Raw genomic sequence first — 12,500 nt, 5'->3', positions numbered from 1 at the left:
GGTCTTCAACACCTCTTTAGAGAATTATTAGAGAATTTATTGGAGAAAATAAGGCTGAAAAGTAAATGGTTTAAAACTAGAAAATAGATATTTTACATCTCCCCCAATGTGTTTACATTTTGCACATATAAGGTTCTTATCTGACAGCTGCGGCAAAGTTCCTCCTCGCATCTGGACAGCGAGACCGGCTCGTCTGCAGTCAACAACCCCAGAAAAAGCGCTTCCCTTGGCCCTGACAGCAGGGGCTTGACCTGGGAGACTGCCTTTGATCTTTAATTAACGCTGGGCATGGCCCTGGAGAGGACGGAGTTGATGAACAAAGGAGCTTTTAGGGCCAGCTATACAGAACTGTAAGAGAACTGAAGACAAACTGCTTTTTGCCTCCAACTTCATACTCTTTTTGAACTTTAAAGCCATCGTGGAACAGCTGCAGCGCAGCGCATGAAGAAAGTGGCAGCTTCCAAATAGATGCTGCATCTGGCTTCCAGAGAGAGGAGCTCGCACAAGCCGAGAAAAGAGGAGCACATCTAGTAAAAAACCAGCCACAACAAAGGGAAGGTGGGGATTCACGGCACATGCTGTCCAAGCAGTCCTCTCTTCAGCAGAAGGATATCAGTGGAGGATGACGTAAGTAATACCACTTCTATCGTGATCTTACATTAGTTACCGTGGTATTTAAATAGATCATGTGCTTTCACATTTAACATTTATGTGAATCAAATGCAAAACATCTTGCTGCAGAGAAACACTGATGAAGTACTGCAACTGTAATTGAAGAAAGCTGCTACGCTGGCCGCAGAAGCCACATTCAGGAAATTAAATTTTGCTAAGTTATCTAGTTTTGTTATGTCTGTGTTCATGAACCCCTCTATAAAGAGAAAGCCAAAATAAACATACTTTTGGGAGGCTTATGACCCATTACACAGTGAGTTTTAAATCACACTGGGATGTCATGTGGTATGATGAAAGGCCCATTGTGACACTTAACCTTTGAACCCACCGGTTGCTTGATCCCAAAGGGGATGTAGAAGCAGCCAAGGGGCATCATTTATGTAACGTCTGAGTAGTTGAGGGTGAAATTAAGTGAAATGAAGAGGATCAAGGACAGTCAAAGAACAAGTGCAATCAATACAAACGTTCTCCGGGATAACAGCTGTATCTGTTGGTAGAACCCTCAGGTAGTGGCTGTTTCACAGAGCAGTCTGTCCTCTAGCACCAAACATCTTCAGTAACTTCTATCACTGAGACATTTTGATTATTTCCAAGAACCAACTGGCTGCAACTCACAATAAATACGTGTGATGATGATGATGTCGCAGACGGTTTGAAAATGAAAGGCAAAGCTGGGACGCCAGACGTATACTTTTTTTGGCTTTCGCAATCACCTCCAAGGCGACACCAGACTTTGGGGTGAGATCGAGTATCTCCAGGCTCCAACGTCTACCCGTTCACGACTCCACCAACACCCACAACCATCGCCGCAGCTATTCCATTATTCACCATCCACTCCGGCCCACTCTTTTCTTCTGGGTTATCAGTCCCATCCCTGCTACTCTGGTTAAGATCTTCCCATAGCTAATGATGTGTCACACAGAAGATTACTATTGAACTGAAGCACGCTGCACCATGGAGCTCAAAGACCTAGATAACACATCACGCACACGCACGGAAAAGCACACGAACAACTGTCCGGCGACACTGAAGGATTCTTTTGAAGGTATCCCACGTACGGAGTGCGCACACACACACACGCACGCACACACACACACACACACAGGTATACACAAATGTTGGGTATCAGACATTAAAGGTTCTGGGCTGACAGATATTACGTGTGACGATCTTCTCATCAGACACTTTGCAGCCTTGGGAAACTTTGCATTGTATCACACAGTATTTTAAACAAGGACAGAAAAAAAGGGCAAATAAAGGGAGTAGGAGAGAACGGAGGTAAAACACACATAAAAAGAAGCTTTGTCTTACTTTGGCAGGTCTTGCTTCGCTCCTCGTACCCTGGGTTACATAGACACTTCCCAATAGGTACGAGCCACTCCCCCTCTGTGCTGCAGTACATTCGCGGCGGCTCCTCCTCTTTGGAGTGATTGACACATGAGCCTTTGACCTCCACCAGTGACTGGGAGTCCATGGGCACCGTATCAGGGAAAGAGGCCAGATTCCTCACAGTGTGAGGGCACTTCTTGAAGTAAACCCTCACTGAAACTAAAGCTACGCAGGCGCCCACGTCCTGGAACGCCAGGTAGAAGCCCTTCTTGGTCATGGGACCCACCTCGCGCACCTCAGTGTTGAGCTTGAGAATGCGATCTCCGAGGTCCATTTGGGTGAAACTTTCATCAGCGGCGATAGTGTCAATCTTAGTAAACTGGTGTTCTCTGAAGTGGCTTCCCTGGTCGTCGTCTGTCTCCTGGTACAGGAGGTTGAAGGTCTCCTTGCAGGTGCCCAAGACCAGCGGGATGGAGTTGCAGTCCCTCAGGGTGAACTTCAGCTCCACGTAGATCTTCTGGGCCGACTGGCGAGGGATCCAGTTGGTGCGCAGCCAGTTGTTCTGGCTGTACTCCATCACGTTGCAGACCTGGAAGGTCCTGATGGGAGTGTAGTGCTCATCCACACCACTGATCTCCTCCCACTGAAAAAGACGGAGAGGAGAAGAGGTGGAAGAGAGAAACAGAGGAAGACAAGAAGGAGCAACAAACGAGAGAGAAAGAGAATCACATGCAGGAGAAAAAAGGGGGAATATTTAAGGTTAAAAGAAGAGGAGGGGCGGTGGAGGAAGCAGATAAGGAAAGGTCAAATGAAGAAAGTTATGAAAAAGATAAAGTAAAAAAAGAAGAGGAAGAATAAGGGAGACAGAGAGCGAGTAGAGGAAAAATAGGGTTTCCAAGACATTGGAGGAAAGTTGAAGAGGAAGGGGTAGGAAAGAGGGAAGGAGGGAAGGAGGGAAGGAGGGGTGGATAGCAGAGAGAAAAAAAAGTTATCTCCACCCTGTAAGCATTTCCAGATGAATTATTTAGATTCAGATTCACTCTTGCTGAATACTAAGCATCTAATAAACACTTAAGGGTGAAAAATCACACTACCAGATCTCTTGAAAATTACTAAAAATTAATTAAAAGCAAACTTGCTGCCTGAGCCAAATTCTCAGAGCGCTGTGAAAATATCTCTGAGAAAAACCATGAAGTGTGATTTCCCCGTCTCAAAATAAATAAATTTGTGTGAAGCGGCCTAATTGTTGTTAAATATTAGCAAAATCCTATAGTGTTTTTTTCCACCCTTTTACTAACATGTTTGTTTTTTTTCTCTACAAATGAGGACTTTCAAGCTGCTGGTTATTTGCATCACAGAGCTACTGGTTACTAGAGGAAACGTGCTGAATCCACTATGAAACAAGAAGAAGCTACGAAGTACAGACAGATGTGAGTGTATACCAGGGACGTTCGTGTCTATCTTACATTTTCCCTCCACTGGGAGAAAGCAATGAGAGGAGAGGAGAAAAAGAAAGCGGGGTCATTCCTTTTGAATTCAACACAGCGGGAAGACTCATTGATCATGCGCTTTTGGCTTCGCTGTCCAGGCAAATCAACACTGAATCGGAGCGACGATGAATGGGCAAACACCTGAAACACTGGGCTCATTGTGGTTAAAATGACAGTCATTAGAACGAATGGGCCTAAATGTATAAATGGATGCTTTTTTCAAAAAAAAATTCAGAATGGATGTATGCCTGAATGAGCAGTGCTTTCTTCAGAGAGAGAGCGAGAGAAAGAGAAACGCTTTCTGGGTAAGTGGAAACTGAATTATCGCTCTTTTCACGCAAGCATTAATGGAAACATAAACCCACACCCACACCCACACACATATACGTTCACGTAAGGCTCGTGTGAAGTGTTTAAAGTCCCGTAGCAGGCGGTCACAGCAGGTGCTTTCAGCCTGAACACAGGAATTAATGACGAGCTAAGAAAGTCGAGGTTCTCTATTACATGGGCTCGGTGTGAGGGTGTGAAGGCATATCTGTGAGGTGTGTGGTGGTCAAGGAGCTCTTAGGCTGAAGGATGGCCACTTGCTTTTCATCTCACAGTAAAGTTAATGAAACACCCCTGACAGAGAGAGAGAGAGAGAGAGAGAGAGAGAGAGAGAGAGAGAGAGAGAGAGAGAGAGAGAGAGAATAACGAAGGGAAAAGTAGGGAAAGTAGAAGAGATAGAGCTGAAATAAAGCAACAGGAAGAGAGGGAGGGAGAGATAAAGTGAGAGGAAAATGGAGGGGATAGATTCCATTGGTGTTTAGTCTCCCCCGTCATGCTTTCGTTGGCGTCACCTCATCCATCTGAGTGCAGTCCAAGCTCTCTATGTATCTAACAATAACAGCAGACATTACTGAGTTTGGGGCTAAATATTAAAGAGGGGAAGCTAAACTTAACAGTTCACCTCGCTTTGCTCTCGAGTTTAACAGATTGACTCCAAATATATGTGGAAATAATGATGTGATGACGTGCGATGAAGATCTGATGAGAGACAAAACAGAAAGCGGAGGGAAGACAAGAGCTGCCACTATGATTAGCGACTATGTTGACATTATGTTTGATAAGACAATGTACTTACATGAAAGCAATGCGAACAAAGCATCCTAATCTGCTTCGGCTTTATTAAGTATACATACTTTCTGCTAGAGTTCAACAATGTCTTTCTGCCAGGATTCAAAGCAGCCGAACTGAGAATCAAACTTGTTTGTGCAGACGTGACGCGTCACTTCTGTTGGTTAAAAATATGACCTGCTAAAAATACTCAATATAGAAATAGACAGATTTAAATGATCCGCAAAATACAGAGGAAAAAAAGCCATGTGTCTATGAAGGTGTTCATAATCACAACCTTGTCTCCTAGAAATGGCATTTATACTAATTAAAGGCAAATCGTAAAGTACATTTTCGATAAGGGTACATTTAATGAAAATATCTGTAAATTCTTGAAACATTTCTCTTGCCTGTATATCTGTAATGTAAAGCAAGCACTTGCATTGCAAACGTTTTTAAGTACTTGGTCGTAATTAGAGAAAAAATTCAAATATTCAAAAAGTTAATACTGACTTGAAGCAGTGGAGACGATATGTTTACTTGTTTCTTTATTTTGTCCAAAACCAGAATCCCTTACTAACCTTTACCAATGTGTTTCAAAAACTAAATGTGGACCTCAGGATGCAAACCCTGGAAACCCTTGGAAAAATAAACAATATTCTAGGCAACAATTTCCTTTAAATTGTATTCTACCAAACAAATGAAATGTAATTTGTGGAAGGACAGGGTTGTTTGTACATCATTGCCTCTCTGACAATTCTATTCTATTCTATGAGAGTACAAGTTGTTGCTTATAGTTTCACCACAACGTGGCCTTGTAAAAAAATGTAAAACATTCCATGTTAGAGCTGAAAAGAATGCAGTTTATGTTTCCAATACATGAGCACACAGCACACAGTACTGGAGGACTGGCTCTGTGCCTTTCTCTCTACCTCTATGATGATCTGCCATCAAATGAAAAACCTCAGCAGATGTAAATGTAAACCGAGCAAAATTAAGTACATACTCTGGATTGCAACTATCTCATCTGATTCAAGAGCTTCTCCACTTATCGTGAACTCCATTGCTGCAGCTCATTGTGCCACATTTGATTTTTCCGTCACCCTGAAAAGTAAGCTACTCTCGCAAAATTGCTTTCTAACGGAACAAGTGGCCTGAGGGTGGAGGACACGGTGTTTGTGCAATACTGTACATATGTATTGAGTGTTCTATTGAGCTAGCAAGTGTGTTTGTTTGTGTGTTGTGAACGTGAACTTTGTTCCACTCGCTGCTATGAGCATGTTGTGAGGGTCTATGCATTTGTGTTTCTGCATGAATGTGTGCGTGTGTGTGTGTGTGTGTGTGTGTGTGTGTGTGTGTGTGTGTGTGTGTGTGTGTGTGTGTGTGTGTGTGCATCATTCTCAGTCTTTGTAAGCAGATGTCTGTGAGAGCTGCAGGATCTACGTCTTATCCCTTTATGGACTTTCATGTCCACCAATATGATGCAAACTGGGCTAAATCTAAAGTGACTGCGAGTGATTGCTCTCTGCTTTAAAGCTGTCTTTGGGAGGGGTCTGGAGTTCGCCCAAAATCAAACCCAGGTGTGTCTATGCGTCTGTACGTGTTATATATATATATATATATATATATATATATATATATATATATATATATATATACATGCATGCGTGTGTTAGGGGTACTGTATCATATTCCAGAATAGATGACTTGACTTGAGCAAAGTCTCTGCCAAAGTAAAAGAGACCTCGGCTGTGATGTGAGGATTCCACTCAGGAGAATAGCATCTCTGACAATGGAGACATCCTCTTCCCCAACCCCCAAAATCGTCCCTATCCCCAAAATCGTCCCCATCCCCAAAATCATGAACATGATCAACCCTGGATCACATCGCGTGGTTTGTTAGCAATTGTTTTCTATCCTTCACCTGACAAGGAGGAGGAGGGGGTGAGGAAATACATATAGTGTTTCTCCATAATTCTCTCCATAATTATCCAGATCCAGAAAAAGCATTAGTTGGGAGAGTACTCACTTGCACATAAAGCGCCCGGCATGAAGAAACAACCGGCAGCAGACACGAGGGTGAAAGAATGTCGACGCAATTCGACAAAATTGTACGACTGCGTCTCGCCGCCAGAGGCGACTCCCACTGTGAATGTGGGGAACTGTTTGTGTCAACCAGGATAAATAAAGGTCCAGTAAAGGGAGCAGCCACCTCTATGTTTCCCCCCGGCCTCTAATTGATATATAACAACACTGGCACCCTACACCAGTCCTTGTGACCTTTGACTCCTACCCCTGATGGTCACAGTCGGGCCACAGTCGGGTGCAATCTCCCCCCCCCCCCCCCCGGTGTGTCTGATCTGTGCTGTAGGTAGGTGGAGCAGCTAAAGGAACAGTAAAATGGAGCGCGGTAACACGAGCCGCTCTTGACATTACAACTACGGCAACAGGCACGTCTCAAAGTCACCCAGTCAGCACGCCAGTTCACCCACTTCAAAGAAACGCAGGTCAATGGGAGTTAATGGACCGGTATATAGGGTAACAACGCATTAATACCAAGACTAGAAGGAAGACTGAGATGAGCATTTATAATAAAAAAAAAAAAAAGAAAGAAAAACATTTGGGAGAAGCAGAGTTCAGGTATCTGCGACTGTCCGTCACGCTGCTACAGCTGCGGAGGGTAAATCTTAAAACTGGAGCGCCACAACAAGTGCAGAGCTCTCGGGCTCCGCAGAAGTCAGTGGGGTCACAGACGCACAACAACTGCAGCATATCAGTCAGAGGACATTTCATCGGCCGGTCTGAAGGGAAACCCGAATACACACTTCATGCATTCTCCTCTCCGTGTCTTTGAACCGCTCCGAGCCTTGGCCTGCTGGTCCTTGTCCGTGCTTCGCTCGAGGACTCGCCGGGCGACAATTGCTGAAGTGAAGCTGGAAAAAGATTAAATTGCCACATCTGCAATAGATTCCTAATATTGTGTTAGTTTGATGCTTTTTAATTATGCTGAGGTCTGAAATGTCTTTTGTTGTTTTGGGGAATATTAACGCATTTCGGCGGATTTGATATATAGTTTTGAATATGTCGTCATGCGGTTCACGTGTTGTCAGTCAGTCGGATTTGCATCAGCTGGTCTCACCGGGAAGAAAGTAACTACTGACACAATCCTACCCTTCATCCTCTTCCTCCTCCTCTCTGGTCCCCCTGCCCTCACTGCTAATCTCCGTTTATGGAGGGGCTTTTCTCTGGATACTCTCTCTCTCTCTCTCTCTCTTTCTGGGGGGGCAGGGGGGGGGGGGGGGGGGGGGGGGGGGGTGTTATGCTGGTCAGGCTGATTTTGCAGATGGGGTGGCAGCAGCAGTGCATGGGAGGGGGGGGGGGGGGGGTTTAAGAGCTCTTGGGTGACTAAAGAAGTTGAAACAGCAGTGTGACAGGAAAAAAAAAAATGGCTGACTGAAGGGGTGAACCTAGTCCAAACTATAAAGCCATAAGCCATCCCAGTGCATGCCCCCCCACCCCCCTCTCCTCTTCCAGACCTGAGAATTGGAATGTGAGATGTGTGAATGAGTCTGTGTGAGTTCAATATTTCTCATTATTCCTGACAGCATATGCAGAGCTCACACACTGTGACTGCTGGCTATTTTTTCCTTCTATAGATGTCGAGCATTTTTATCGCAATACAAAAAGCTTAGTCAATTCCACTGTTAGTAGCTTTTTACCCACTTACACAGTCCTGCAGAGCACCAGCCTCAACATGGAACAACATCTCACTGTGGGTGCAGCACACTTTCTCTTTTTCTTTTTTTTTCTATTGTTCTTCTATGTTCATTGGATCCTGATGTGTGTGTAAAATATGACACAAACTTGTTTTTATTGAAGCGTAAAACAAATGTGTGAAATGTTTGAATAGCTTTATTTAACGTATTAACTCAACACTAACATTTCAACATTTCACTTTAACAAATCAAACTGCACATTGTAACGAAAACCAGCTGAGCAACAACACCAATGCCGTTGTATCCCCTGCTGGTTCCTATGAAAAAAATGGACTTTACTTTGAATGTGCCCATTATTTCTATTTTGTATGCACAGCCAGTGTCTGGGGTGTTGGTTTGTTGCTGAAGAATGCTTTCAAAGCACACAAGAATGTAATCTTTAACACTCTTTAGTCTTATGAAGGGCTAAGCCCCCTGGACACTGCTCAGCAATCAGCCTGCCTCCCAGACAGATAACAGTATATCTGGATCGCACGCACTCCACACACACACACACACACTTGTCAGTCTAGCCGGTGGCTCTGGAGTGAACATCCTGGGGAGGCTAAGCTCTTAATTTGTTCTGACCGGAGCACGGTGTGTCTCGGTAGGCCAATAGCTATGGCCTCTCCATCAATGTGAGTGTTTGTGTGTGTGTGTGTGTGTGTGTGTGTGTGTGTGTGTGTGTGTGTGTGTGTGTGTGTGCGTGTGAGAGGGCTCAGTGCCACTGCCACATTATGAGAAATCATTTGTGAACAGCAGTCTCCCAGGGCAGGCTGCTTATCAGAGCGCAGTCAGTGGATGACGTGAGTAATTACAGATGATTCACCTTGAGGACTTGATCATCAGCAATATCTCTCTCCCTGTCTCTCTCTCTCACCCTTTCCTGTCCTCCCCTCTCTCCTTCTCCCTCTCTTCCCTTTGTATCCCCCTCTTTTTGATCCTCTCCCATACCCTCGTCTCCTCTCTGGAGTCATCCTCATTTAAGAGTGACATTGGCTTCCAGTCCTGCAGCATTTCTATGAACTGTACAACCGAGCGCTTTTTTTCGTCTGAACTCGTTCAAAGCCAATACGGTGAAATAAAGCAGAGCTCGCTGCGCACGACTGCCTATCCTCTGTCACACATTCCAACGTCCCGTGCCGGATCAAATCTCCGATACCGCCGGTACGCATTTTCCTACACTCTAATAACTTCTATGAGCACAACATCAATCTATCCCCCTTGACACGGTCACGCAATCGTTCTGCAGCCTGCAATCGTCTTTGCACTGAATGCATTTTAAACATGCCTGGTGCACTTTTTTTTTCATTGTGGTTCAACCTCATGAAGAAACTGAACGTTTTTTTAAGGTGCCAGCAGTGTATACGGCCGAGGGAAACAAGGTTTGGCAGCTCCACGGAACAAATGACTGGATTACCTTAAGCCACTGCCAAGGAGTAATTCTAACACTTAATAAAGAAAAAAACGAGGAAGTGTGTGTGTGTGTGTGTGTGTGTGTGTGTGTGTGTGTGTGTGTGTGTGTGTGTGTGTGTGCGTGTGTGCGTGTGTGTGCGTGTGTGCGTGTGTGTGCGTGTGTGCGTGTGTGTGTGTGTGTCATTGGGCCAGCCCCCGAGGCACAGTAGTCTAACTAGCTACACAAATAAACACTAAGCGGGAGCCCACTGGAGGGACTTTGGTAGCAGAGAGAGGCTGATAGATGAGGCTGCTGAAATTTTTTTTATTTTTTATTTTTTTCCCAAAAGTCTGGAACTGAAAGCTGTACGGTTCCCACGTGTAATCATATTGTTCTGTTGTGGGAGAAAAAAAAAGTTATTGAATTTTGGCAAAAATAACTAAATAATTAAAAAATATTTGCTGTACGTAGATTTTTTTTTGCAACTATACAACAACGCCCAAATCCAGAAGTGGGAACTTCGATTAGGAATTTCAGAGTTTCCCTTTTTTTTTTGTATTTATGAAGGGATAACACTCATTTAAAACATGTGTGTTAAGGGACTAGGAGCAGTATTAAAGCATGTGCGACAGACAGAATGGGTTGCTGCGTGTTTTCAATTGAGAACAAATGGATTAACAAGTGAAATCTTAACAATGGAATTACAACGTTAACATGCAACAGCAGTAAAATGTTGTTGATGTAATATTTAGTAAAAAAAAAAAAAAAAAAGGGGTGGGGGCTTATCGGCTATCTCGTGTGGATGCGTTAGTGTCTACAACCTAAAATCCTTTAATGCCTTAATCTTTCTTTCAACACATGCACCCTCAAATACACAAAACACCCACACAGTACAATTCTCCCCCATAAGCATCTTGACCATATGGCGAGCTCCCGAATGCTTAACCTTTAACCCGAGAGACGACGAATGGGCGAAAAAAACGTCTAAAGAAGAAGTGGGTTAATCTGCACTTGGCTCATTGGGTCAACATGGCATAGTGAGAACCGCAGGAGTTTGAAAATCCTGATTCCATGTGGTGTTGGGGTTGACTCCAACACACAGTTCATGTTGGTGGATCTGCACACACCCCCCCCCACCCCCCCCCAAATGTAAGCATATGGAGACATGATGTAGGTAAATGTAGAGATAGAGGATACTCACCCCATGCGATGGGTAGGAAATCCATCCTAACTCCCCTTGGCTGGCTTTCGAGTCTAACAGGTTGACTGTGGGGAGGAGGAGAGGAGAGAGAGAGAGAGAGAGAGAGAGAGAGAGAGAGAGAGAGAGAGAGAGAGAGAGAGAGAGGGAAAACAAAGAGAAAATATGAGTGTCTAGTCCTTGTTAGCCCCAATTAGCCTTCATATAATCCCACAGGAGGGATCACCAACCTCCAGCACTGATCATGACTTTATTTACTCAGCTGCCGCACACACACACACACACACACACACACACACACACACACTCACACACACACACATATCCTACGCTGACCAACAGAGAGAGTCGGCTTTCTTGTCTCGCTGTGTAAAGCATCAAAGCGGTGAGTTGGCCGGGCAAACCTGGCAACAACACAGATATCCTGAGGAGATATTGAACTGTAATAGATCCAACATTTCCAAAAAAAAACAAAAAAAAAAAAACAGGACAAGTCTCACGCTTTTGACCTATAACCCCCGCTCTACTTACACACACCACACACACACACACACACACACATGGTGATTGGAAGTAAAACCGTATCAAATCTAAATGCTGATGCAATCCCGAGTTTCAGAGGTGGTCAGAAATGCAATTGGCCTCAGTGAATATAATATAACGTAATATAATACATTATTGTATTTTTTTTGTGTGTGTGCGTGTGTGTGTGTGTGTGTGTGTGTGTGTGTGTGTGTGTGTGTGTGTGTGTGTGTGTGTGTACTGCCAAGAATGTATTCATAACAAACAGAAACTAAGATGCAGAGAAGGAAATCTGTGTCTAATAGATGGAATATGACATATCAGACAAGGAGCTCCACTAGAGCGAAGGTGAAAGTGAAGGGTTTGGGTTTCATATGGCGCTCACGGTGCTCGGTGTCACGACATGATGGGTTCGCCTATGGCACTTCTATTCCTACAAGTATTCTACACCTCCTCAGAATAAATGAGTACACACTGCAAAGTGCAGGTCACTTCGGCGCACACGTGAACAGAGTCTATTTAGCAAACCTAAATCAACTCTAGCATAGAAAAAGAGCCACTCCAGCTACACTATTCTTAGTGTGTACACATGGCAGCGGTGTGAATTATTGTCATCGAGCGCGACTGTCAGGAATGCACCGTGACATATGAAGTGGGGAATGCGAAGGCAGCCTTATGCGCTCCACGGATTCCCCACTTCAAAAAAACCCGTCGCTGAGTTTTTTTTTGGGCACCAGATTCTGTTTTTGGGGGTCAATCAAAGAGACGATAGCTAAATGCGGCTCGTGATTACGTCCACCTCAAATGAAATAGCATAAAGTGTTTAAGTGGCTCCAATAAAACACGAGGGAAAAGAAGTTGGTCGATATAGATATAAATCCGTTACATGAGTCTAACTTGTATTCCTACTCTGCTTGCTAAATCAAAGCCTGTTTTTGGGTATGAATCTTTAAAAGAATGGTGAAGTAATTAACCATGTTTAAAATGACTCACATGTTGCTGTGATTAATAACATGCATACTCAGCGACCTGCATGAGAAAGT

General features: G+C 44.2%; 1 protein-coding gene across 4 annotated transcripts in view; it reads right to left on the bottom strand.

The window, feature by feature from the left end:
- The window catches only part of epha3 (eph receptor A3), an 81,816-nt gene extending 70,817 nt beyond the window's left edge, over nt 1-10,999 (bottom strand). For all 4 annotated transcript variants that reach the window (XM_068737522.1, XM_068737532.1, XM_068737539.1 and 1 more), the window contains exons 1-2: nt 10,939-10,999; nt 1,984-2,644 (exon numbers count right to left, since the gene is read on the bottom strand). In XM_068737522.1, coding sequence (XP_068593623.1) covers nt 1,984-2,578 — 595 coding nt within the window. In that variant the 5' untranslated portion in view covers nt 2,579-2,644; nt 10,939-10,999. The remainder of the gene's footprint in view (nt 1-1,983; nt 2,645-10,938) is intronic.
- Nucleotides 11,000-12,500: the final 1,501 nt, after the last annotated feature.

Source organism: Cebidichthys violaceus, unplaced genomic scaffold (genome assembly GCF_023349555.1).
Source record: "Cebidichthys violaceus isolate CVI_PGR_0920_01 unplaced genomic scaffold, fCebVio1.0.p SCAF_11, whole genome shotgun sequence".
NCBI lineage: Eukaryota > Metazoa > Chordata > Actinopteri > Perciformes > Stichaeidae > Cebidichthys > Cebidichthys violaceus.
The sequence above is the reverse complement of the archived record's forward strand: the minus strand, read 5'-3'. Positions and strand labels throughout refer to the sequence as shown.